The sequence below is a fragment of the Thamnophis elegans genome, chromosome Z (assembly GCF_009769535.1).
Source record: "Thamnophis elegans isolate rThaEle1 chromosome Z, rThaEle1.pri, whole genome shotgun sequence".
Taxonomy (NCBI): Eukaryota; Metazoa; Chordata; class Lepidosauria; order Squamata; family Colubridae; genus Thamnophis; species Thamnophis elegans.
Genome location: NC_045558.1, coordinates 133,692,225 through 133,719,860, shown reverse-complemented (window position 1 = coordinate 133,719,860; position 27,636 = coordinate 133,692,225). Strand labels below are relative to the sequence as shown.

General features: G+C 47.7%; 1 protein-coding gene across 2 annotated transcripts; it reads left to right on the top strand.

Moving 5' to 3' along the window:
• The first annotated feature begins 2,496 nt into the window (after window positions 1-2,496).
• On the top strand, window positions 2,497-20,748 carry SALL2 (spalt like transcription factor 2). 2 transcript variants are annotated; one of them, XM_032238098.1, is made up of 4 exons: window positions 2,497-2,633; window positions 10,740-13,087; window positions 18,881-19,324; window positions 20,451-20,748. In XM_032238098.1, exons 1-3 carry the CDS (start codon window positions 2,552-2,554, stop codon window positions 19,307-19,309), a joined length of 2,859 nt encoding a protein of 952 aa, XP_032093989.1. In that variant the 5' UTR covers window positions 2,497-2,551; the 3' UTR covers window positions 19,310-19,324; window positions 20,451-20,748. The 2 variants fall into 2 exon arrangements, with proteins under 2 accessions (XP_032093989.1, XP_032093988.1); XM_032238097.1 differs by having other exon boundaries at window positions 18,881-19,329.
• Window positions 20,749-27,636: the final 6,888 nt, after the last annotated feature.

The window sequence follows — 27,636 nt, the reverse complement described above, 5'->3', positions numbered from 1 at the left end:
GACTCTCTGTGCTGGCCTGACTGGAGAGAGGCGCGCACTGTTCCCGCGCTCCTCTCCTGCGGGTCCTCCCTCGCCGCGCTGATGACGTGTGTGCGCATGGCACGCATGCCTTACCAGCAGCCCCTGCGCTCAGAAAGGGGCGGCGGCGATACAGTAAGTGAGTGTGGGCGGGGGAGATCACACGTCCCCCCCCCCGTTCCTCCAGCACAGATTCTTTCATCCTCGGCGGCCGTGCAGGAGCCGAGGATGAATCGCATGAAATCCTGTGCGTGTCACCCCAAATGGCTACGCGTGTCAGCACTGACACGCGTGTCATAGGTTCGCCATCACTGCCCTAGTTAGCAGTACAATGTAACTGGAGAAGCTTCACAAAATTAGGTTAACAACTCTTAATGCCTTTTTTGGCAATGCTATTACAGGAAGAGGAAATGGTGGTGGGGAGATGGGACGAGGAAAACCCATCACCGTGGCCAGTCAAAGTAATTATTTCCACCTATTCCCCCTTCAAGATGGGAACCTCTGTCTTCAAATGGAGGCCATTGCAAGTCTTGTGTCTATGGAAGTTCTCGGTCCTCTAAGTCCTGGTTTAAAAGTGGTTTAAACATTTTATTTTTTTTAAAGCAACTGGACTTCCTTGATTTTTTCTGAAGACGTTTCACTTCTCATCCCAGAAGCTTCTTTGGTTCTATAACGCACTGGTGGAGAACAGAAGGATTTATACAGCATTCACGAAAGGAGCTGATTGCAAGGAGGATAAATCCTCCCATGCTCACATCTCTGTAAGTAAGAACTGAAGGAGCTTCTTGAGTGAGAAGTGAATGGTCTTTGGGGGGGAAAAATCCGAAAGGTCCAGTTGGCATTTGGAGAAAAGCATCTTTTGGGGACATTACAGCTCGTGGTTATGTGGCCACCTTCTCTCACCACCACCACCACCTCCTCCTCCTCCTCCTCCTCCTCCTCCTGTTTTTCCTCTTTCTTCTCCATCTTCCTCCTCCTTGCCATCATTCCCTCGTTTCCTCTTTCTCCTTCCTCTTACCTTTCCTCCTGCTCCTGTCCATCACTCCCTCCCTCCTTTCTCCTCCTCTTCATCCTCTTTGCCATCACTCCCTCCAGGTTCTTCCTCCAGTCCATCGCTCCCACCCTCCTCTTCCTCCTCCAGCCTCCTCTTTCTCCCTACTCCTTCTCCTGTCCATCGCTCCCTCCATCCTCTTTCTACTCCTACTATTCTTTCTCTTTCTCCTCCAGCCTCCTCCTCCTGCTATCCATCAATCCCTCCATCTTCATCCTCACCATCCTTCCTCCTCCTCCTGCTACCCATCGCTCTCTCCCTCCTCCTCTTCACCATCCTTCAGCCTCCTCTTCCTCCTCCTCCTACCCATCACACCCTCCCTCCTCCCCCCACCATCCTTTGGCCTCCTCTTCCTCCTCCTCCTCCTGCTATCCATCAATTCCTCCCTCCTGTTCCATGCCATCCTTCCTCCTCCTGCTACCCATCGCTCTCTCCCTCCTCCTGTTCACCATCCTTCAACCTTCTCTTCCTCCTCCTCTTCCTCCTCTTCCTCTTCCCCATAATTCCCTCCCTCCTCCCCCCACCATCCTTTGGCCTCCTCTTCCTCCTCCTGCTATCCATTGCACACTCCCTCCTCCTCACCATCCTTCAGCCTCCTCTTCCTCCTCCTCTTCCTCCTTCTCTTCCTCTTCCCCATAATTCCCTCCCTCCTCATTCCCACCATCCTTTGGCCTCCTCCTCTTCTTCCTCCTCCTCCTCCTCCTGTTATCCATCACACACTCCCTCCTCCTTCTCACCATCCTTCAGCCTTCTCTTCCTCCCCCTGTTCCTCTTCTTCCCCATCGTTCCCTCCCTCCTCCCTCCTCCTTCCCACCATCCTTTGGCCTCCGCCTCCTCCTTCTCCTCCTCCTCCTCCTGCTATCCATTAATTCCTCCCTCCTGCTCCATGCCATCCTTCCTCCTCCTGCTACCCATCGCACACTCCCTCCTCCTCTTCACCATCCTTCAGCCTCCTCTTCCTCCTCCTCTTCCCCATCATTCCCTCCCTTCTCCCTCCTCCTTCCAACCATCCTTTGGACTTCTCCTCTTCTTCTTCCTCCTCCTGCTATCCATCGCACACTCCCTCCGCCTTCTCGCCATCCTTCAGCCTCCTCTTCCTCCTCCTCCCCTTCCCCATCATTCCCTCCCTGCTCCTGCCCACCATCCTTTGGCCTCCTCCTCTTCTTCCCCCTCCTCCTCCTACCCATCGCACACTCCCTCCTCCTCTTCATCATCCTTCAGCCTTCTTTTCCTCCTCCTCCTGCTATCCATCCCTCCCTCCCTCCTTCCTCCTCCTTCTCCAGGTGCGCTCCAGAGCAGTGGCGCACGGGGGCGCCCCGCGCTGGCTCCTGCTGGCGGCGGCGGCGGCGGCGCCAGCACCAGCCGCCCTCCAGACACCAGAGGTCCCTGCTGCAGAAGCCGTGGAGGTGTGGGGGGGGGGGGTTGTTAGCCCGCCGATCTCTCTCGCCTCCTCCTCCTCCTCTTCCTCCGGGAGCGGCCGAGATGAGCAGCCCCCGAGGACGCGGGGAGTCGGCGGAGGGCGCGGGCGCAGCAACGGCGGACGCCAGCATGGCAGAGCCCGCAGGTGGGGAGGAGGGGGCTGCGGACGGGGAGGGGAGGGGAGGGAGGGGGGAGGGAGAGCGGGTGGGGGTCGTTCCCGGCAACCCCCCCCCCCGACCCATTCTTTCCCCAGCAGGCCGGTCCTTCCCTCCAATCCCCCATCTCCCTCCCAGTGGCGGCCGGTTGGATCTCCTCTCCGGGGTCCTTTTTTCCCATTGTCTTCCCTGCCCCTTCCCCAAACCACGCGATCCGTCCCCCCCCCACCCTGCGTGGGTGGGGTGGGGAGGGGGGGACAGCAATATGGTGGACGGATCCGAGACCCCCTTGGCGTTCCCCATCCTGCCCCCTTTTAGGATGCGCCTTTTGGCAGCAGATCCGCGAGGAAAGGCGGAGATCGTGGCTTTTGCGAGAAACCCGCAAACAACGATTGCGGGTGGGGGTGGAGGGTGGTGGGGTAGGCGACGTAGAGAAGATCCTCATTTCCTAAAATTGCCAAGCGCGTTGGATGCTGCTTCTTTACATCCTTTGCCCTTTTTTTGCCCTGCTTTTTTTCCTTCCTTTGGAAGATCCACCATGAGGGCTAGAAACTTAGCTCCGGGTTGGCCCGGTTTTTGAATGTTATCAGTAAAGGCAGAACCACCATTTTGCTGGGCTGGCATTTCTTCTCTCTCTCTCTCCCTCCCCCCACTCCTCATCCCCCCACCCTCACACATATGTGCAAATATATTGAAACGGAGACGAGCATCTCCCCCCCCCCACTAGTTGTTCCCGACTCTAGGGGGCAGTGTTGATCTCCATTTCAAAGCCAAAGAGCCAGCGCTCTCCGAAGAGGTATCTGTGGTCATGTGGCCGGCATAACTAAACACCAAAGGCCCACAGAACGCTGTTCCTTTCCCCACCAAAGGTGGTTTCTATTTTTCTATTTGCATTTTTACCTGCTTTCGAACTGCTAGGTTGGCAGAAGCTGGGACAAGTAATGGGGGCTCACTCTGTTACGCGGGCGCTAGGGATTCGAACCGCCAAACTGCCGACCTTTCTGATCGACAAAGCATCTTAGCCACTGAGCCACCACGTCCCTTTCAGTCCTTCAGGATGACCCAAATGTCTAGAAGGGAAGCAGTAAAATGGCCAGGACCGGAGCAGAGCAAGCTTCTTCAAACTGCAGATGTGTTCCATTACATTTCCCCAAATCCCCAGCCTCCATGAGGACTAGTGTGCTGAGGAAATCCTGGGAGTGGGTGCTGGTTATAATCTGGAGGCCATCACCAGTTTGAGGAAGTTGGGAAAAACCAGATTGGCTTCCTGTGTTAGAATTATGAGTCATCCATCATCCAACCTGGGCCGCTTTAAGATGGGTGGACTTCAATTCCCAGAATTCCCCAGGCAGTCATGGCTGGCTGGGGAATTCTGGGAGTTGAAGTCCACACATCTTCAGAGTAGCCAAGGTTGACAAAGATTCATCATGTGAGAGTCTAGAATTTATTGAAAAAGATGTGTCTACGGTTTGCTGCCTGGGGAATTCTGGGAGTTGAAGTCCATACATCTTAAAGTTGTCAAGGTTGAAAAACACAGATTCTAGTCCAATTGTTACTCAGAACAAAAATCTGCCAAACTATCTTCAATACAGACAGGCCATCGGATTCTTGTCCAAGGGACTCCACTATCCATAATCCTGCTTTTAAGCTCCCGGCAGGGTAGACCGAGGAGGGACGTGATGGCTCAGTGACACAGTGGCTCAGTGGCTAAGACGCTGAGCATGTTGATCAGAAAGGTTGGCAGTTTGAATCCCTAGTGGTGCGTAACAGAGTGAGCTCCCGTTACTTGTCCCAGCTTCTTCCAACCTAGCAGTTCGAAAGCACGTAAAAAAAATGCAAGTTGTTTAATGAACTAATATGTTTAATGTGGGGCTCAGTGGCTAAGACGCTGAGCTTGTCGATCACAAAGGTTGGCAGTTCAGCGGTTCGAATCCCTAGCACTACATAACGGAGTGAGCTCCCGTTACTTGTCCCAGCTTCTGCCAATCTAGCAGATCGAAAATTCAAGTAGAAAAATAGGGACCACTTTGGTGGCAAGGTAGCAGCGTTTCGTGCTCCTTTGGCGTTTAGTCATGCTGGCCACATGACCACAGAGACGTCTTCGGACAGTGCTGGCTCTTTGGCATTGAAACGCACATGAACACTGCCCCCTAGAGTCGGGAACGACTAGCACATACCGTATTTTTTGAAGTATAAGACACACCCTTTTCCCTCAAAAAAGAGGGTGAAAATCTGGGTGCGTCTTATACACCGAATACAGCATTTTTGGCCTCCTGTAACATTGCCCTTTTGCAAAAATGGCCATGCATAGCTTTTAGGAGGCTTCTAGTGTGCGGCTGCGTAGGACAAAACTGAGCAAAAACATGCCGTTTTTTTGCTCTTATTTTTCCCTCACCCCAGCCCTCAGAAGCAATCTATCAGCCTCCTAAAGCCTATTCATGCCCCCTTTTTTGACAAAAAAGGGCCCATTTTCACAAAAAATGGGCCGTTTTTTGGAGATCTGCAGAGTGCAAAAACTATTTTTTTTAATTTGCCTCTTCAAAATCTTGGTGCGTCTTATACTCCAGTTCGTATTATACTCCGGAAAATATGGTATATACGAGGGGAACCTTCTTTACCTTTACAGTAGCAGGTTGGTCTATCATTTAACACTCAAATTTCTTCCTTGACTTTACACACTCTGCTCCTACCGGCATTTTCATGACCAAGGGGGCTTTGAAGTGGAGGAACAGCCTTTGAGATCCTTGTAGATGGTCCTCATGTCATTGTCCAAGCTCGATCTGACCTAGATCTTTGAACTGACCTTCACAAGGCTGGGTTTCCCGATCTTCAGGGAGATCTCTGAATCTTCTCTAATTTCGCCATCTCCCCAAGGAAGATACAGTGTCCAGAACTGGGCACAGCCTAGATAACAATCTAAGCAATGGAGGGTATCTTTTTAACTGCCGCATCGCGTTACATCGACTAAATGTATTGTTTGTCAGAAGAGGGCCTCTGGCAGAAGGAAATTTTCCATCTGTGCCTCTCGGCGTTTATGGGTTGCAGCATTCCAGGACATGGTGGCTCAGTGGCTAAGACGCTAAGATGCTGAACGTGTCGATCAGAAAAGTCAGCAGTTCGAATCCCTAGTGCCACGTAACAGAGTGAGCTCCCATTACTTGTCCCAGCTTCTGCCAACCTAGCAGTTCGAAAGCACGTAAAAAAATGCAAGTAGCTTAATGAACTAGTTTAATGTGGGGCTCAGTGGCTAAGACGCTGAGCTTGTTGATCACAAAGATTGGCAGTTCAGCAGTTTGAATCCCTAGCACTGCATAACGGAGTGAGCTCCCGTTACTTGTCCCAGCTTCTGCCAACCTAGCAGTTCGAAAGCACGTAAAAAAAAATGCAAGTAGTTTAATGAACTAGTATGTTTAATGTGGGCTCAGTGGCTAAGACGCTGAGCTTGTCGATCACAAAGGTTGGCAGTTCAGCAGTTCGAATCCCTAGCACTACATAACAGAGTGAGCTCCCGTTACTTGTCCCAGCTTCTGCCAATCTAGCAGATCGAAAAATGCAAGTAGAAAAATAGGGACCACTTTGGTGGGAAGGTAGCAGCGTTTTGTGCGCCTTCAGCATTTACTCATGCCAGCCCCATGACCACAGAGATGTCTTCGGGCAGCGCTGGCTCTTTGGCATTGAAACGGAGATGAGCACCGCCCCCTAGAGTCAGAAACGACTAGTAGATATGTGCGAAGAGAACCTTTACCATTATGCCAGGAGAAGGGAGTGGCCACGCCAGCACATCCAAATTGTCCTGCTTGAGAGTCGACACCAACTTTCCCCCAACCCAGTACTTTCCAGATACATTGCTTTATCCCCGTGGATAGAAAATTGGGGAATTATAGATAGTCCTTAGCTTACGACCACGATTGGGATCAGAGTTTTTATTGATAAGCGTTGCTAAGTGAGTGGTTCCAGATTTTGCGAGCTTCGTCGCCACGGTTATTAAAGCAAATCACTGAAGTTGTTATGGCAGGGGTGACAAACTCGATTTCATTGAGGGCCACATCGGGGTTGTGTTCGACCTCGGGAAGGGGTGTGTGTCAGGGTGTGTGGCTGGGGGGCGTGGCCAGCTCAACATCACTCGTGTCAGGGGCGCGCATGGGAGCTCGAGCACTCTGTCAGGCAAAACAGGCTGCCGAGCTCTGTTTTTGGCTGCGATGGCTTCTGTGCACGGCCCTCCCGAGCTCCGTTTTCACTGGCAGAGACATCATGGGCCGGTCCTTCACTGTTTCCAGGGCGGTCCCACAGGCCACATCTAAGCACCCTGCGGGCCAGATCCGACCCGCAGGCCCTGAGGGAATTTTTTAAAAAATCCAGCTTCCACCGTTGACTTCACTGTTGGAAAGTTGCAAATGTTGGTTACATGACTCCGGGACATTAAAACCATTGTAAATACTTGGCAGTTGCCAAGCGGCTAAATTTAGATCACGTGATCAGGGACAGTGTGATAGTTGTAAGTGTGAGGGCCAGTCAGAAGTCCCCTTTTTTACCGCCGTTGTAACTTTGAATGGTCGCTAAGCTAATACAAGTAGTTTTCAACTTACAACAGTTCATTCAGTGACCATTCGAAGTTACAAAATCCCTGAAAAAAGTGACTTAATGACGGTTTTTCATACTTAACGACCGTTGCAGCATCCCCATGGTCACGTGATCAAAATAGCAATAGCAATAGCAGTTAGACTTATATACCGCTTCATAGGGCTTTCAGCCCTCTCTAAGCAGTTTACAGAGTCAGCATATTGCCCCCAACAACAATCCGTGTCCTCATTTTACCCACCATGGAAGAATGGAAGGCTGAGTCAACCCTGAGCCGGTGAGATTTGAACAGCCGAACTGCAGAACTGCAGTCAGCTGAAGTAGCCTGCAGTGCTGCATTTAACCACTGCGCCACCTCGGCTCAATGTGGACTTGGCAACTGGTTCATATTTATGACAGTTGCAATGCTCCGGGATCATGCGATCCCCATTTGCGACCTTCTGACAAAGCAAACTCGGGAGGAAGCCAGATTCGCTTAACAGCTCAGCTACTAACTGGAGAACTGCAGTGACTCCCTTAACAAATACGGCAAGAAAGGTCATAAAACGGGGCGAAGCTCACTGAAATGTCTCTCTGAACAACAGAAATGTTGGTCTTCAATTGTGGTCATAAGTCGAGGACTACTGTAGTCATTCCAATTGGAAAAGAGGCCCCTTCACAACCTTCAGGGACCGGTTGCATGGAGAGAGAGGTTTTTCTGCGGGCCAGAGTGGGTGTGGTTTCACATCCCGCCGATAGGGCTTTGTTCGTTTATGCAGCCCAGTTTCTGGCATACCACGGCCCAGTGCCGGTTCATGGACTGGGGGCTGGGCCCAGAGGTGGTATTCTACCGGTTCGCCCCAGTTCGGGCGAACCAGTAGCGGCGGTGGTGGGAAGCTCCGCCCACCTGCCCAGAAGTCCTCCCAGACACTCTGCACGGACAGAAAGTTCTGCGTATGCGCAGAAGTGCCACACGCACAAGTGCTCCCAGTTCCGAACTGGTACTGAAGGTAAGAGAAAACCATTACTGGTTGGGCCCCTGATCTGGAAGACACCTAAAACTGAACTTTAGTGGATCTCTGCTTTGAATATATAGCCAATCTGATTTAAGATTATACAGATAGTGTTGGAGTTATGACCACAATTGTGATACATGTTCTTTAAAAGAACATTTTTAAATGATCTTTTCCTGATGTACTGCAGTGGTAGGATCTAGCCGGTTCGCATCGGTTCGAGCAAACCGGTTGTTAAATTGCATGCACCACCACCACCCCTGCTATAAAAATGGACCCTGGACACTGCGCTACAATGGAGAAACAGGCAACGCAGCGGCCGGCATGAGGGGAGGAGGGGGCCGCTTTCCAGTGGTGGATTCCGGATCCCGTTGCAACCGGTATGATGCAACGGGGCCCGGCGTCCCCCACATGCGCGCACACAGCACGTGCATGCGTCCTTACCTCCACAACGCCTCTGCGACGCTCCAGCTGCTCGGTGGAGCGCCGCACAGGCGCCGTCTGCTACATGCGTGGAAGTGCTGAAGAGCTCAAATACAGGTAAGGAGCTTAGGTGGGAAGGTGGGCCCTCTGGAGCACCGTACCGGAATGGTACCCGGTGTTCCTGGTAGGCATCGATATGCCCGTACCAGGGCATACCACCTGCAACCCACCACTGCCGCTTTCCCTCTTTCTTTTCCATGCCCCTCCTCCTTCCCTCATGCTGGCCACCTTGTTGCCCGTTTCTCCATTGCAGCACAGCGCAATTCCCAGGATCCACTTTGATAGTGGTGATGAGGGGTAATTTATCAACCATTTCGCTGGGTCAGGTTTTGGCTGTGGCGGGAAATTTGTCCCGCATGTGGTGGAGGACGGGAATGGACCACGCCTCCCACGACAGCAACCTGACCCTGGGCAGATCAGTTGTTAAATTATTTGAATCCCGCCATCTTCTACCTATATTGTATACAGATAGTCCTCGGATTACACCCTTTGAGCCCAACATTGAGATTGTTAAGCGAGACATTTCCACTACTAGGCTACATAAACAGAAGGAGAGAATCAAGATCACGTGAAGTGTTAACAACACTTTATAAGGCCTTGGTAAGGTCACACTTGGAATACTGCAGTTTTGGTCGCCATGATGTAGAAAAGATGTGGAGACTCTAGAAAGAGTGCAGAGAAGAGCAACAAAGATGATTAGGGGACTGGAGGCTAAAACATGAGGAACGGTTGCAGGAACTGGGTATGTCTAATTTAATGAAAAGAAGGACTAGGGGAGACATGATAGCAGTGTTCCAATATCTTAGGGGTTGCCACAAAGAAAAGGGAGTCAAGCTATTCTCCAAGGCACCGGAGAGCAGGAAAAAAAAGCAATGGGTGGAAACTAATCAAGGAGAGAAGCAACTTAGAACTGGAGAGAAATTTCCTGACAGTTAGAACAATCAATCAGTGGAACAATTTGCTTCCAGAAGTTGTGAATGGCCCAACACTGGAAGTTTTTAAGATGTTGGATAGCCATTTGTCTGAAACGGTATAGGGTTTCCTACCTAGGCAGGGGTTTGGACTAGAAGACCTCCAAGGTCCCTTCCAACTCTGCTATTGTATAACATTTGTTCAGTGAGTTTTGTCCCATTTGACGACTTTTCTCATCACAATTCTTAAGTGAATCCCTGCGGTTCTTAAAATTAGTAACACGATTGTTACGCAAATCCAGCATCCCCCATTGACTTTGCTTGTGAGAAGGTTAGAACTTCGGGACGCTGTAACCATTATAAATATGAGTCTGTTGTTAAACCTCCAGATGTAAATCATGTGACTGCGGGAATCAGTGGTGGGTTTCAAAAATTGTTTGAACCTACTCTGTGGGTGTGGCCTCCTTTGTGGGAGTGGCTTGCCACCCATGTGACCGGATATGAAGATGCTGACGACACTTGTCAGAACCACCTTAAATTACCTCACACACAGCACTGGCATGCATCAGAATATGATGTAAACTTGTTTTTTAAAGGGCATCTTTGGTTTGCGTTAAAACAACTTCAACATACGCAATGTTCTGATTGTACCACAAACGTAGTAGTCATCCTTACCTTTCACAGAGGCACTGAGTTTTATAAATATGAGCATGATAGTGTAGAATAATCATATCCAAGGACCAGTGGTGGGTTTCAAAAAATGTTTGGAACCTCTCTTGTAGGTGTGACCTGCTTTCCGGGTCCACTGGTGGAACCTCTTTTAACTGGTTCGGTAGATTTGACGAACCGGTTCTACCGAATAGGTGCGAACTGGTAGGAACCCACCTCTGGCGGGAATGCTGAAATGGTTGTGAGCGTGAAAAACAGCGATGAGTGACTTTTTCAGTGCCATTGGTACTTCGAAAGGTCACTACATAAACTCCTGTAATTCGAGGTCTGCCTTTATCAGTTCTTTTTCTGCCATCAGTTTTCTATGTTCCTGTATTTATTTTAATTTTTGTTTTGTTTTTTAAAGATCTGGACTTAACTCTTGTCTCCTTCTTCTCTTTTTTTCTTTCTTCTACCTTCCCAGGAGACGCTGGGGATGACTCCAGCCCCTTCTCCTGCCCTTCCTGTCACATCACCTTCAAGGACCCCTCCGAGTTATCTGCTCACACTACTACTTGCTTCTCAGAGCGAGCCCCCAGTTCAGCTGGCATTGCGACCACTCCCACCGTCGGCCAGGAACACTCCAGCGTCTGCTCCTCATCCTCCTCTTCCGTTGAGATCCACGCCGAAAGTTCTCCAAGCATGGACATGGAACCTGGGCCCTTGCTGACCGAGCCAAGCCAAGAGCCCGCCTCTTCCCGGCCCCCTCCTCCACCACCCCCAACCCTGCCCCCTACCACCACTCTCTCCACCGGGCATCTCAACATTCCTCTCATCCTGGAAGAGTTGCGTGTTCTGCAACAACGCCAGCTCCATCAGATGCAGATGACGGAACAGATCTGCCGGCAGGTATTGCTCTTGAGTTCGTGGGGACAGGTCGGGGCTCCGGCCTCCACCACGGAACCTGCTCCGGTGGCCTCTGCTCCGCCCAAGCCCTCCTTGCCCGTCTTTTCCATTAAAACTGAACCTGGGAGGAGCCAGGTGTCCGCCTCTCCAGATGTGCCCAAGCCGGCATTCTTCCATCTCTACCACCCGTTCCCTGGCAGCACCAGGGTGCCTAAAGCTGAGCAGCTGCTGGCTCCAGCCTTCCCTACGGCCACAGGTGTCTTGGCAGCCCAGTGCTTAGGGACTGCCCGGGGTTTGGAGCAGGCCACATCTCCAGGACTCTTGCGACAGAAGAATGGAGGAGGGGGAGCGGGAGGAGGAGAATCCAACTTGGAAGGCGAGAAACCAAGCGGACGCCACAAATGTCGTTTCTGTGGGAAGATCTTCGGCAGCGACAGCGCCCTCCAGATCCACCTGCGTTCCCACACCGGCGAGCGTCCCTACAAGTGTAACATCTGTGGGAACCGTTTCACCACCCGAGGCAACCTTAAGGTCCATTTCCATCGTCACCGGGAGAAGTACCCCCACGTCCAGATGAACCCTCACCCGGTCCCCGAGCACCTGGACTACGTCCTCACCACTTCGGGGCTCCCTTATGGCATGTCCGTGCCGCCTGAGAAAGCCGAACCCGGAGAGGAACAGGGGTCCCTCCCTGCAACCGAGCGCAAGGCCCTGAGTGCCACCGAGAGTCTGAGTCTACTATCCGGCACGACTCCGTCGGCCGCGGCTCAAGCTTTGCCCGGTTTCAACAAGCTGGTCCTGATGAAGGCAGTGGAAGCCAAGGGGAAGGGGGACGAGAACACCCCTCCTGAATCAGAGACAGAAGGGCCCCGTCTTCAACTGGGGAAGCTTGTGGGGGCCTTGCCCAGCTGGGCTCTGTTAGCCAATCACTTCAAGGCGGGCCCAGCTATGGGGCCCTTCCCCTACGTCCTGGAGGCTTCTCCCTCGGAGACCTCTAAGCTCCAGCAGCTGGTGGAGAAAATTGATCGGCAAGGGACCTCGTCCTCCTCGGGCATGGCCACTATGGCCCCATCCACAGCCGGCTCCTCGGTGTCGTCTTCTCCGGCATCTTCAGGACTCAATCAGTGTGTCATCTGCCTGAGGGTCCTCAGCTGTCCGCGAGCTCTGCAACTTCACTACGGGCAGCACGGGGGCGAACGCCCCTTCAAGTGCAAGGTCTGCGGGCGAGCCTTCTCCACCAGGGGGAACCTGAGGGCTCACTTCGTGGCCCACAAAACCAGCCCGTCGGCCCGAGCACAAAACTCTTGTCCCATCTGCCAGAAGAAGTTCACCAATGCCGTGAGCCTCCAGCAGCACGTCCGAATGCACCTGGGTGGCCAGATCCCCAACGGAGCTCTCCTGCCTGAGCCTTCGGCCCCAGAGGGGGCCCCATTGGGAGAAGGGGAGAAGCCACGGGAGCAGCCACCTGTCCCCCAGGAGGAGGAGCTGTCGGAGGAGGAGGAGGACGAAGAGCCCACCGACGAAGACTCGGTAGAAAGTATTGGAGAAAAAGCAGAGCAGATCTCCAGCCCCGAAGGTCTTGGTCCTCCCAAGGAAGGGGATGAAATGGGGCAGCCTGAGGGGGAAGAGGGAGGACCACCCGGAGCACTCTCCTCTTCCCCACTGGCGCCCCAAAGCCCTCTCTGTCCCTTGAAGGATGTGGAAGAGAAGGCCGATATGGAAGAAGAAGATGGCAGAGCTGTTCCGGTGGAAGAAGAAGAACCGGATAAGGAGAAAGGAGAAGGTGGTGGAGAAGGTCCATCTGAGAAGCAACAGCATCAGGGCAGCCAAGCCAAAGAGGAACCAGTGCTGATCTGTGGGATTTGCAACCAGTCCTTCACCGACAGGGCGGCCTTGCGCAAACATGCGATGACTGCCCATCCCCAGGTAAGAAATCAATGCAGTGGAATAGGGACATCTGGCTTCCTCAGCCCCCTGGTGGTCTTGGATGGGAAGATATCTTCCCTCATGTGCTCTCTGTCCCCCTCTAGCCGTGACCTTGGGATAGGCAATGCTACATTATCTGGTTTTTCTTTGAAGACAGAATAAGTAAGTTAGTAACACAGTTGTTAAACGAATTTGGCTTCCCCATTAATTATGCTTGTCAGAAGGTCACAAAATGTGACCGGGGGACATTGCAACCGTCATAAATATGAATGGAATAGAATAGAATAGAATAGAATAGGAGTTGGAAGGGACCTTGGAGGTCTTCTAGTCCAACCCCCTGCTTAGGCAGGAAACCCTACACCACTTCAGACAAATGGCTATCCGGCATCTTCTTAAAAACTTCCACTGTTGGAGCATTCCCAACTTCTGGAGGCAAGTTGTTCCACAGATTCATTGTTCTAACAGTCAGGAAATTTCTCCTTATTTCTAGCTTGCTTCTTTCCTTGATTAGTTTCCATCCATTGCTTCTCGCCTTGCCTTCAGGTGCCTTGGAGAATAGCTTGACTCCCTCTTCTTTGTGGCAACCCCTGAGATATTGGAACACTGCTATCATGTCTCCCCTAGTCCTTCTTTTCATTAAACTAGCCATGCCCAGTTCCTGCAACCATTCTTCATATCTTTTAGCCTCCAGTCCCCTAATCATCTTTGTTGCTCTTCTCTGCACTCTTTCTAGAGTCTCCACATCTTTTCTACATCGTGGTGACCAAAACCTAATGCAGTATTCCAAGTGTGGCCTTACCAAGGCATTATAAAGTGGAATTAACACCACGTGATCTTGATTCTATCCCTCTGTTTATGCAGCCAAGAACTGTGTTGGCTTTTTTGGCAGCTGCTGCACACGGCTGGCTCCTATTTAAAGGACTCCAAGATCCCTCTCACAGTTACTACTGTTGAGCAAGGTACCACCTATACTGTACCCGTGCATTTCTTTTTTCTTGCCTAAATGTAGAACTTTACTCTTTTCACCATTGAATTTCATTTTGTTAGATAGTGCCCAATATTCAAGTTTGTCAAGATCCTTCTGTATCTTAAGCCTGTCTTCTGGAGTGTGGGCTATTCCTGCCATCTTGGTGTCATCTGCAAATTTGACGAGTTCCCCATTTATCCTCCCATGCAAATCATTGATGAACTGTTTGCCAAGCATCCAAATTTTGATCATGTGCCATGAGGATGCTGCAACGGTGTGTGAAAGTGTGAAAAATAGCTATGTCACTTTTTTTTTCAGCTCCGTTGAAACTTTGAAAAGTCACTAAACCAATGATTGTAAGTTGAGACTATCTGTATAGGCTTGTTCTGATGATCATTTGGGTCGTCTTCTTGTCTTGTTCCTCTCCTTAATAATGGAGATTCTCCATCATCCAGGTGATGGTTGTCCCAAAGTTGCTTTTTAAAGAGGCAACTGGACTTTCTGGTTTTTTTCTTCCTTTTTTTTTTAACCCAGATATTTATTTATAGGAGGGGAAATGTCCAGACCAAATGTTAATTTCTAATGTTGGATATGCTCCCTTACCAGAGGGAAAACTCCCTTGTGAAGTACTGTGAAGCCATTACCATGGCAACTCCACTGCTGCACAGTAAAAGCCATTTTACGGCAGTACAGTAGAAGCCATTTTAAGGCACAACAGGATATATCTTAAGAGAACTCACACCCCAAGGGGTTTTAGGGGTGTCTTACTCTCCACAGTATTTGTTTCCTGAGAATAAGTCAAATTTGGTTCAAATTGCTTGAGGTGTTCCAGAATTATGCTGGAACACACACACACACACACACAGCCATTTATAGATAGATAGATAGATGATAGATAGATAGATGGATGCATGGATGGATGCATGAATGGATGGATGGATGGTGGGTGGGTGGGTGGATGGATGGATGATAGGTAGGTAGGTAGGTAGGTAGGTAGATGATAGATAGATAGATAGATAGATAGATAGATAGATAGATAGATGATAGATAGATAGATAGATAGATAGATAGATAGATAGATAGATAGATTGATAGATTGATAGATTGATAGATAGATGGATGATAGGTAGGTAGGTAGGTAGGTAGGTAGGTAGGTAGGTAGGTAGGTAGGTAGATAGATAGATAGATAGATAGATAGATAGATAGAGATAGATAGATAGATAGATAGATGATAGATAGATAGACAGACAGACAGACAGACAGATGATAGATAGATAGATAGATAGATAGATAGATAGATAGATAGATAGATAGATAGATAGATGATAGATAGATAGATATAGATGATAGATAGATAGATAGATAGATAGATAGATAGATAGATAGATAGATAGAGATAGATGATAGATAGATAGATGATTGATAGATAGATAGATAGATAGATAGATAGATAGATAGATAGATAGATAGATAGATAGATAGATAGATAGATAGATAGATAGATAAGGGAGGGAGGGAGGGAGGGAGGGGGAGAGAGAGAGAGAGAGAGAGAGCAGCCCCCTCAGCAGCGTGGGGGAGATAAGACACTACCATATCTTAGTCCCAAAAGTGCTTTTTTCTCAAGAGGCAACTGGTTTTTCTTTGAAGACATTTTCCTTCTCATCCAAGAAGCTTCTTCAACTCTGAGTGGATGGTAGGGAATGGAAGGATTTATACTCCTTGCAGGCAGCTGGTCATTTGCATCCTTTTTAGAAGGTCATTGAGGCCACCTGGAGGTTTATCTCTTCCATCTTTCATTATTGAGATAAAGGCCAGAGCTCACTTCTCATACGGGTGCTGAGCAACAGAAAAGCATGCTTGCCCCTTCATGTCAGCTTCTCTTTGAGTTGTGAGACAACCACGCCCTTGTGCACAAGTCTGGCTTCAGAAGAAATTCAGAGAATGTGATTGTTTTGAGAAGGTATTCTGTGATTTCACCCCCGCTTATTGCTTCCGATCGGCAAGCTTGGCCATTATCCCACCCAGCATGACTTGGAGGATGCTGGTAATTGTAGAGAAGGAAGAATTATTCCTGAGGGACGCAGTGGCTTAGTAGAAAGATAGTGAGCTTGTCGATCTGAAAGGTCGGAAGTTCGGCTGTTTGAATCCCTAGTGTCGCTTTTTTCCCCCCATTTTTTTTTTAAATAAAAACAAATAAAATCATCCTCCATTACAAAGTTGTAGAAAGTGTGTCAATTGGTTACAAAGAACTTTCGTGCATCCCTTCCACTGTCATCACCTCTAATTCATATCAAATTTTCTACTTTACATCACATATATTTATATATGGTTGTTATCATCATACCTCATCCTTCATATGACTATAGTTGTTTTAACGTCCCCTTATAACAAACAGTCCAAAATTTAAAACAAAACCACATAGTGGCATTCCCTTATCTATTTTCAATATCATCCAATCCCATTATTCCTTTATAACGCATTCAAAATAAAAAATAATAATTATGTTTAATAACAAAGTTTTTAAACCTCTTTTCTTAATCATTGTTTGCAACTTTTATCCAATTTTCCTTTTCCCCCCCCTCAATACAAATTATTACATTATTATCATTATCAGCCATTTATTTAGCAATAGTTTGACTAACTTTTTCCCCTTTTTTTCATCATTTAAAATTTTAACCAAATTTCCTCTTATCAAACCAAGTGTCGCTTAACGGAGTGAGCTCCCGTTACTTGTCCCAGCTTCTGCAATTCGAAAGCATGTAAAAATGCAAGTAGAAAAAATAGGGACCAACTTTGGTGGGAAGTTAATAGCGTTCTGTGCGCTTTTAGCGTTTATTCATGCCGGTCACATGACCACGTAGACGTCTTCTGACAGTGCTGGTTCTTCGGCTTTGAAATGGAGATGAGCACCGCCCCTTAAAGTCGGCAACGACTAGCACATATGTGCGAGGGGAACCTTTACGTTTGAGGATTATTCTCTGCCCAAATTACAATTCTCAATTTCTTTATGGAAAGTTGCTCCTGTTTCGTTTAGCCATCTTTTGAAGGGGAGACTGGTTTTGGCAAATTTAAAAGTTCCGCTTCTTTGTCTCTGTGAATCTGGTTGTAAGTCTTCACAAATAATCCTTGACTTACAACTTTAACGATGGTATTGAAAATAGTAATATACACCCGGGTCCTTGCACTTATGACTATCAGAGCATCCTCACAGTCACGTGATCATGATTTAGGTGCTTTGAAAAACCTTTATCATCCTCAACTTACAAAATTTGCTTAGCGACCATTCGAAGTTAAAATGACATTTAGAAAAAGTGTGTTATGACCATTATTCACCCTTGTGACCGTTTCAGCATCCCCATGGTCACGTGATGTACATTTGGATGCTTGACAGCAGACTCACATTTATGACAGAGTGTCCTGGAATTATGTGTTCCCCTTTTCGACCTTCTGGCAAGCAGTGATTTATTTAGCAAAAGCAGAAAAATAGTCATAAAATGGGGCAAAACTCAACAAATTTCTCACTTAGCAGCATAAATTTGGGTCTCCGTGGTGGCCATACGTTGAGGACCATCGGTGTTTATGATCATTCCAGTATCCTGGCATTGACATGATCGCTATTTGCAACCTTCCCACCCAGCTCTTGATAAGAAAGTCAAGGAAGGAAGCCAGATTCGCAAAAAAAAATGGGTTATAAATTCAGGCACAATTCACTTAAAATGGCTGCATCGTTTAGCAACAGAAGGTTTAGTTCCAATGGAGGTTGTAAGTCGAGGACTGCTTGTATTGAAACAGTCTTGGCGTATGGGAAGTGCACTTTTCTCTCTAAACATTCCTAAATGTTGTCCCTTTGGAGGAACGGATAACTTCAGGAGATCCTGATGGGAATTACATGCGTTTGTTGTTCAGCCACTAAATTGTGCCCTACTCTCGGGAACCCCATTGACCATAGCACACCAGCCTCACCCCCTCCATTCTCCATTGTCTCCCGAAGATTGCCAAACTTCACCTTGATTGCGTTGATTGCTATTCTGATCAAGCCTTCCCAAGAGCATGAAGCAAACTCCTGGTCCCGACAAAAAACCCTTTTATTAATTTACTGAATTCTGCTCATTTACATACAGCAAAGTCTTTCAAGGGAAGATTTACAGTCACAGACCTTCTCTGGCTTGGAGAGCTGCCAGGCCGATAGCTACAAAACTTGGCAAGGAGTCTCGGAGAGTCACGAGCCAATTGAGCGAACTAATTGTCTCCTGCAAACTCCACTCCCCTTTCACTCCTCTTTTATTTCCTCTGGGAAGGGCCATTCATCGTCCACCTGTGGCCTTACTCCCAAGTCGACCCCTGTTCTTTAGCTGTTCCCTTTGTCTGGCAACTCTGCACATGCGCACACTGGGAACAGGCTCCAGCTGTTCCTCTGCCTCACTGATGTCTGACTCTGAAGGTAGCTGATAAGTGGCATACAGCTTGGGCCCCCTCTCTTCTTCCGACACAGAGCCTTCACTGTCCGGGCCACAACAGACTCCAAAACTGGCCCATCTTCCTCCCCAACCTCCTCACTGTCCGGGCCACAACACTCCTGAAATTTGCTAAAATTCATGTTGATTGCATTATCTAACCCTCTCACGCTCTGCCGTCCCTTTGCCTTTCATCTTTCCAGATATCAGGGTCTCTTCCAATGAATCCTGTGTTCTCATTTGCCGGCCAAAGTATTTGATGATATCCCCATAGTTCCTAAATTGGAAGAAAATATTGGTTATTCGTCCTTTGGCTTTTGCCCCAATATTCGTACCTCCCTTTTCCTCCTCCTGCTTTCTTTTTCTCCAAAGGTTCATCTGGGGAGCCACGTTTGGAGCAATAACCCGGCGCGCCGGGGACGGCGACTGCCTCTGGAAGGGCCCCTGCCAGTGCTCTCCGGGGGTCAAGTCAAGCTGCAGGACTTCCTCGGACGGGACATCCCAGCCCAACTGGTGGGGGTTGGTCCCCTTTCCTTCTGGAATCAATATACCGCCTTCGTCTCGGGGGGCCTGCCCGCCAAGCCTGGCCACAGCACAGCGGCTTCCGTTGTTTCATCTTCCTCCTCTTCTTCCCTCAACGTGACCCCACAAAACCTCTTTGGATCGAGCAATGTGCCTGGGAAGGTGGTCCCCACGGAGGCCAAGGAGAAGCCTCCAGTGACCAACTTGCTGCTCCTTTCCCCGCCGGCAGCCCCCGTTTTGGAAACGGTCCCCGAGAACCAAGGAAAGGGGGAGAAGTGACCCAGCTTCTACTGAGTAAGGTGATGGTGGCGGGAGGGATTATGAAGCTTGCGAGAACTCCTGACTAAGATGATGAGATTGGGGGGGGGCACTTTGCCAGGATGTCCGCCCCTGCGCGTTTTTATCAAAATGTTTGGGTAGTGGATGATAGCAATAGCAGTTAGACTTATATACCGCTTCATAGGGCTTTCAGCCCTCTCTAAGCGGTTTACAGAGTCAGCATATCGCCCCCAACAATCCGGGTCCTCATTTCACCCACCTTGGAAGGATGGAAGGCTGAGTCAACCTTGAGCCGGTGAGATTAGAACCGCTGAACTGCAGATAACAGTCAGCTGAAGTGGCCTGCAGTACTGCACCCTAAGCACTGCGCCCCCTCATATTGGAAGCTGGATCAAACATTCCTTACTAGTACATAGTCACACTTTGGGTCTGTTCCATTGTATTTGGCTCCTAAGGGCCACTTCTCCAATAACACCTGTATATTAATTGTATTGGAAAAGTTTAACCTGGTGCATAAAAGTAAACCAGGTCAGTATTTATGGATTTCGTTATATTTTTGGTCTGAAAGCAGGAATCTGTGAACATCCACGGCCTGGTTTCACGTTGGGCCTCTGTGATTTGACGGAGGGTCTTCAAACTCAGCTAAGTGGTGGTATTTGATTGATTTGGACAAACCAGAGAAGGTTGGATCTTATTAATACCCTGTTTCCCCCAAAATAAGCCCTCCCTGAAAATATTGCAACACAGCAGCAGCCATGAGGTGACCACCCTCACCGCCTCTTGCCCCTCAAAAATAATAAGACCTCCCCAAAAATAATACCAAGGTCTTATTTGGGGGGGGGGTGTCAAAAGAAAATAAGATCTTATTTTCAGGGAAATACGGTCCTGGGATGGAAGACCACAAGGAGGTCCTAAAGTTAGATGCTAGATTGGGAAGTCAAAATAACAATAAAAATCCAAGTGGTGAAATGTTTCCAAGAAAACTACATGGCTTGGGAATTGGTCTTCGTTTGAGGGAGTCTTTATTTTTATGATTTTTTTAAAAAAGTCATAGTTGGAATTGCAAGGCCCGAAGAGCTGAGAAAACCTGGAACCTACTTGCTCCCTATAACTATATCCCTCTCTTTTTCTCTTTTTCCAGAGTGATCCAATCAAGAGGGACCAAGTACGTGGCAGCAATTAAACCTTATATCTGACGACGCAAATAGGAGATGGTTCCAATATAATTTTAGCAACTTTTTAGTGTTTTACTTTTAACGTAGTTTGGAACTCCGTCGGCCAAAAGGCAGGATCCTGACCCGAGGCAGGGAAGGATGGTCCCTGCCTTGTATCTTTGATTTTTTTTTCTTTTTAAAGAAACTTCCCTCTCATGTAGAACAGGATACCAAATGGCCCCAGCCGAGGAATTTATTCCCGCAATAAAATAAATTTGAAAGAAAGTATCAAGTCCATGGGTTTTCTTTCTGGCCACAGGGAAAGGAAGTCCCTTTATTTTGAGTTCTGGTTTTCTTTGGGAAGGAGAAGCAGCTTAATGCATGGGTTGAATGCATTACATATTCTGGTTCAGCAAAAGACAGTGAAAGGGGATTGGAAGATGCCAATTGGAAGATATGAAAATTATTTTTGGGGGTTGTCTCAAAGGTGCTCTTGCAAAAGGCAACTGGACTATTTTTTTCGAAGACGAGGAGAAAAAAGGAGGAGGAGAAGGAAGACGACATTTTACTTTTCATCCAAGAGGAGGAGGAGGAGGAAGAGGAGGAGAAGAAGAAAGAAGAAGAAGAAGAAGAAGAAGAAGAAGAAGAAGAAGAAGAAGAAGAAGAAGAAATTTCACGTTTCATCCAAGATTCTTGGATGAATGAATTCTTGGATGAGAAGCGAAATCTTCTTCTTCCTTAAAGAAAAAAAAACAGTCCAGTTGCCTTTTTAAAAAGCACCTTTGAGACAACTATGACCTGGATGACTGAGAATCTCCACAATATTTTGTTGTTATTTTTTAAATGGAGGCCAGATTCTTTGGAGTTTAGTTTTTTAGAGAAAATAATAGAAACCAAGACAAGTAGAACATGGAAAACACGAAGAAAATAAAAGAATAAAGCACAAATGAAGTTGTCCTAGGGTCAGGGGTGGGTTCCTGCCAGTTTTAGCCTCTTCTATAGAAGAGGTTCCACAAATCTACAGTGCCATTTAGAACCGGTTCCAGCTCCCTCCCTCCGCCCGTCCGCACATCATCAAGATGGAAGAGCGAGAGGAGAAATTCTGGGAGTCCACAAGTCTTAAAGCTGTCAAGTTTGAACACCCCTGGGTTTTTTTTTCCTAAAGGGTTAGGGGTGCAAGGATCTTGTAACTTGACAGCTTTAAAACTTGCGTGCTTCAAATGCCAGAGTTTCTGAGCCAACATTTTGGTTGCTAAGCAAGAGTGTTGTTAAGTGAGTTTCACCACATTTTACAAGTTGGCCATGCCCACCTAGTCACATGGCTGGCAAGCCACTCCCACCTGGTCACATGACCAGCAAGCCACTCCCACAAAGCAGGCCACACCTACAGAAGAGTGTCTAAAAATTTTTGAAACCCATCACTGCCTAGGGGTGTAGAAAATGTCAAAGAATTTGTAGTGTCTTGGTATATCTTTAATCAATTATGATCGGTTGAGGCATCACTTTCAGTGATGTTTGTTATTAAGCCATAAGCAAAGAAAAATAGTGAGAACTGTAGTCAAATCATTATCAAGCCAGTTTGGTCTTGTGGTTAAGAGACCAAAGTGTTGCAATCGTGAGTTCAAATCCTGCCTTAGCCATGAAAGCCAGCTTGGATAACTTTGGGCCAGTTACTCTTTCAACTTAATCCACCTCAAGGGTTTGCTGTGAGAAAGTTGGGTTCTTGAGTTATCTGTAAAAATAAGAATTGGAAATAAGAAAGGCAGGATGCGAATAAATACATTACCCCATAAAATTGTAAACTACGGTTAGACTGAGTAGAAATTGGGAATCCCTATTCTGCTTTAAATAGCCTATCAAATTGAGTATGACCTTTGTACATTTTTAAAAAAAATCATATTTTGGATGGGGTACAAATCTATGTGTTTTCTGGATTTTATTCCTCGGAAATGGTTCTTGCTTTGATCTCAAGGATTTGTGCAGCCGGTGTCCAAACAGAGTCAGAGACGCTGACACAAACTTGTAGTTTTATATAAATAAATATATTTAACATTTATATTTACATCCAACAAGATAGGCACGTCATTATTACATCATGAGGTAAATCACAAATGGCATACAGAGCACACAGAATAAAAAGGTGGGAGGGAAGAGAAATTCCCGCTTTATACCCAGCAACAATCATAATGTAGATTACTTCAAGCAGGAGCCCATAACATCATGAGGTAAATCACAAATGGCATACAGAGCACACAGAATAAAAAGGTGGGGGGGGAAGGGAAACTCCCCTTTTACACCCAGCAACCAATCATAATGTAGATTACTTCAAGCAGGAGCCCATTACATCATGAGGTAAATCACAAACTGGCATACAGAGCACACAGAAGAAAAAGGTGGGGGGGAGGGAAACTCACCTTTTACACCCAACAACCAATCATAATGTGGTTTACCTCATGCAGGAGCCCATTACATCATGAGGTACATCATGAGGTAAATCACAAACAGCATATAGACCACACAGAAGAAAAAGCCAGCAACCAATCATAACGTAGATTACCTCATGCAGGAGCCTGCACTCTCCAATCAATCAACTACAGCTGTGTGTTGTGGCTCATTATACACTTTAATGTTCCAGCTATTAAATTAAATAACATTTTAAATTCTATTCAAGTTCAAAAATGAATTTTAGTTTACCATATACATCTCTAAAGAAAATCTGCCTTCTGATTGAGACAATGGTTGTCGTTGCTGGCCATTAAACTAGAATGGATGCCCTACAAGTAGTTCTCGACTTAACTATGTTTCATTTAGTGACTCTTCGAAGTGAAACGGTCGCTATGGAAAAAATGACTTACTATCCATCATCGCACTTATGGCCATTGTAGAATGCCTAATAGTCACATGATCAAAATTTGGACGCTTGGCAACTGACACATACAGGCAGTCCTCAATGTACAACCACAATTGAGCCCAACATTTATGTTGCTAAACAAGATATTAAGCGATGTTTTGAGCCATTTTACGACCTTTCTTGCTACCATCAATGAGCCAAGGTGGCGCAGTGGTTAAATGCAGCACTGCAGGCTACTGCTAGATCAGCAGTTCAGCGGTTCAAATCTCACCCGCTCAGGGTTGACTCAGCCTTCCATCCTTCCGAGGTGGGTAAAATGAGGACCCAGATTGTTGGGGGCAATATGCTGACTCTCTGTAAACCGCTTAGAGAGGGCTGAAAGCCCTATGAAGCGGTATATAAGTCTACTGCTATTGCTATTGCTATTGCTAAATCCCTGCAGTTGTTAAGTTAGTAACCCAGTTGTTAAGTGAATCTTGCTTTCCCATTGACTTTGCATGTCAGGAGGTAGCTAAAGAGGATCATGTGACCAAACTGCAAACCATCATACATATGAGTCCGTTGCCAAGCATCTGAATTTTGATCACATGACCATGGGGATGCTGCAACCACCTTAAGTGTGAGAAATGGTCATAAGTCACTTTTTTTCAGTGCTGTCGTAACTTTGAACAGTCACTAAATGAACTGTTGTTAAGTCAAGGACTACCTGTATTTACAACAGTTGCAAAGCGCCAAGGTCATATGTGACCATCCGACAAGTGAATTGGGGAGGGGCAGATTCACATAATGGCTGTGTGATTGACTTAAAGACCATCATCACTGCAATGGTGATAAAGCTGGACGCAATTCACTTAACAACAGCCTCACTTAGCAATAGAAATTCTGGTCCGAATTATAGTCCTAAACTGAGGACTAGCTGTAGAGAATAAAAGTCGTTTCCTCCCATATTTGATTGCTTTTCACTATCTGGTGTTTTCTGCCTTCCATTTGCATACCTGGATTAGATATGCAAATTTAAGGCATTGCTGTTGGGGGTGTTTTGGTGATTCATAAGTGCAATGAAGCAACACACCGATTGCGTGAAGACTAGCCTAGAAAAACAGCCTATCTGACCCTAACTTACCAAATTTGAAGATGATACTAAGCTGGCAGGAATAGTCAACACCCAAGATCAGTGATGGTTAACCTTTTTGTGCCCAGTACCTAGAGCATGTGTGCGTGTGAATGCACGTGTGCGTTCCTGACCGCCCCCCCAAATGCAATGCGAGTGCCCCCCCCCCCAGCGCTGAGGCTGCAGGCTGTTCGTGCCGTCAAAGAGGCAGCGCTGATGGCGGCAAGCCATTGTCTCAGGGCGGAGCCATGGCAAGCTGCACTAACAAAGAAATGCAATGCGAGCGCCTCCCCTCCCCGTGCACAATTTTCACTTCCAGGTTGATGCAAGAGGCTTTCCAGGCCCAAAACAGAGTGCGGGGCAGTGGTGGGATACGAACGGTACGCCCCGGTACGGTACGGGCGTACCCGTGCCTGCCAGGAGCACCAGGTACCTTTCTGGTATGGTGCTCTGGAGGGCCCGCCCGCTTGCCCTCCTTCCCTATATTTGAGCCATTTCGGGGCTTTCGTGCACGGAGCATACAGCAGCTACGCGACACTCTGCCGAGCAGCTGGAGCGTCGCGGAGCACCGCAAGTGATAAATACACATGTTCGCGCTGCATGTGTGCATGTAGTGGACGCCTGGTCCCGTTGCACCGTGTTCCGGAACCCACCACTGGTGCGGGGTACCTTGCACGGCATCCCTGTGCCCCGTTTTGAGCCTGGAAAGCCTCCTGCACCAACATGGAAGCTAAAACATGGAGGGAGGCTACTTCTGGTTGACGCCGCTGGACACGACACTGGCCTGCTGCCACCGCCGCTGCCTCTTTGCTGGTGCGAATGGCTTGCAGCCTCAGCCTTTTTTCCAGCGCGAATGGCCTGCCGCAGCAACCTCTTTTCCGGCACGACACCCCCCACACACACATGCTCCCCGTTTTGGGCCTGGAAAGCCTCCTGCAACAACCTGGAAGCCAAAACAGGACACAGAGGGGGGGCTTCGCACCGGAAGAGACTGCAGCTGCAGGCTGTTTGCACCGGCAAAGATGCAGTGGTGGAGCAGCAGGCCAGTGCCTCGGGGGACACTGCAACCGTCATAAATACGAGTCAATTGCCAAGCATCTGAATTTTCATCATGTGACCATGAAGATGCTGCAATGGTTGTCAAGTTTGAAAAAAAGGTCGTAAGTCACTTTTTTCAGTCGTGTTGTAACTTTGAGCGGCCATTAAAATGAACTGCTGTAAATCGAGGACTACCTGTATTCATCATTTGTAAGCTTTCCAGCCAGTATTAAACAAGCAAACTCAATGGGGGGAAGCCATATTCACAATGACTGCGTGATGCACTTAATCACTGCAGCAATTCACTTAACAACTGTGTAAGAAAAGGTTGTAAAATAGGACAAAACTTACTTAACAACTGCCTTGATTGGTAATGGGAATTTTTGGACTCAACTGTGGTCATAAGTAAAAGATTACCAGTATACCAAAGTGGTTCTCTGCAATATACCTATACAGTGAGCATAAGTCCTTGATTATAAACGACAATCCTTTATTTCAGAAATCTATCCTTTACTTATTTTTCAAAAACTCAAGCCCTTTATTTGGGTCACTTAACTGTCACCATATAAATGGTACCAGTCAAACTGTAGAAATCTTTTTTAATACTTCATACCTTTTTGTTGTGGCCCAGCAGGAGCCGTTGGAGCTGCCACCAGACTCCGACAGCGAGGGGCCCTATGAGTCGGCTCTGGAGGATGTGGAAGGACCCTGGACAGGGTTCCAACTCCGAGCAGGGCGCAGAGGTGCTGGTTGGCCACCAGGAGGCGCCTGAGCCTTGGACAAGTTGGGAGGAGACAAGGAAGTGTGATCCTGACGTCATGCATTGGAGCAGTGGGGAGGAGACAAGGGAGTTGGTCCTGGATGCCCAGCAACGAAGAGCTAATAAGCATAAAGAACAGTTACGCAGTTACAGGAGATAACTGCACTCAGCTGGTGGTAATTAAGCTCCTCTCAAGACTATAAAAGGAATGCCTGTGCACACACTCATTGCAGGAGTCAACATATTTACTAGAGCTGGAGAACCCTCATGGATAGCTTGGCAGGCTGGATTGCTGCCAAGGTTAGTCTGTGCTGGATTGCTGCCAAGGTCTGGTCTGTGCTGGATTGCTGCCAAGGTCTGGTCTGTGCTGGATTGCTGCCAAGGGCTAGTCTCTGTGTTAATAAACATCTGAAGCATCTTTGTCTCGGCGTGCTTTGGTGTAGGATGAAGGGGGTTCAGAACACCTTTTTATGCTTTTTAGATATTTTATTAGAATATCCCTGTTTGGAAAGGCTTCCTTGGTTTTGCTTCTGAATTTCCCCTTTTTAAAGCAAAGCTATAAACATAATAAGGGATGCGGTGGCTCAGTGGCTAAGACACTGAGTTTGTTGATCAGAAAGGTTGGAATTTTGGCGGTTCGAATCCCTAGTGCCGCGTAACGGAGTGATCTCCCGTTACTTGTCCCAGCTTCTGCCAACCTAGCAGTTCGAAAGCTTGTAAAAACGCAAGTAAAATAAGAGGGACCACCTTTGGTGGGAAGGTAAAAGTGTTCGGTTCCACCTTTGGAGTTTAGTCATGCCGACCACATGATCACGGAGATGTCTTCGGACAGCGCTGATTCTTCGGCTTTGAAACGGATATGAGCCCCTAGAGTCGGGAATTTTTACCTTTATAAACATAAACATTTTTCTTTTATCCTTATGAACCTCTTTCAGATTTTTCCTTTTCAGATTTATTTTTTTATTTTTTCCCCAGAAAATCTGATCAGTATAAATATACCCTTGAGATTTCCAGCAGTAATTTTCCTGTTTGCTGTGCATGCAAACTATAAAACATTATTAACTCCTTCCTTCCTTCCCTCTCTCCCTCCCTCCTTTCATTCATTCATTCATTCATTCATTCATTCATTCATTCATTCACTGTCATGAATCCACAGCTTTTTTTTTCAAGGTAACATAGAATACCCAGTTCTCCCGTCATTTTTCTCCCTGTGCACAACAACCTTGCAAAGTAGACAACCTTGCAAAGGAGGGAGGGAGGGAGGGAGAGAGAGAGAGAGAGAGAATACGTTCCTAAGTGCCCCAATAAATCCTCTTAATCAAATGGAGGGGGTGCGGACTGCATTGCCTTGGTGTTTGGGGGGAAAGAAAAGGAAGAAAATTAGGGGTCTGGATCATTGGGATCCTGAGGCTG

What these genes read in the sequence shown, in the direction of transcription:
- SALL2 (XM_032238098.1), top strand. Translation starts at nt 2,552, where the DNA reads ATGAGCAGCCCCCGAGGACGCGGGGAGTCGGCGGAGGGCGCGGGCGCA. An exon ending in CAGCATGGCAGAGCCCGCAG is followed by an intron (nt 2,634 to 10,739) that starts GTGGGGAGGAGG and finishes CTACCTTCCCAG; the next exon opens with GAGACGCTGGGGATGACTCC. An exon ending in CGATGACTGCCCATCCCCAG is followed by an intron (nt 13,088 to 18,880) that starts GTAAGAAATCAA and finishes TTTTCTCCAAAG; the next exon opens with GTTCATCTGGGGAGCCACGT.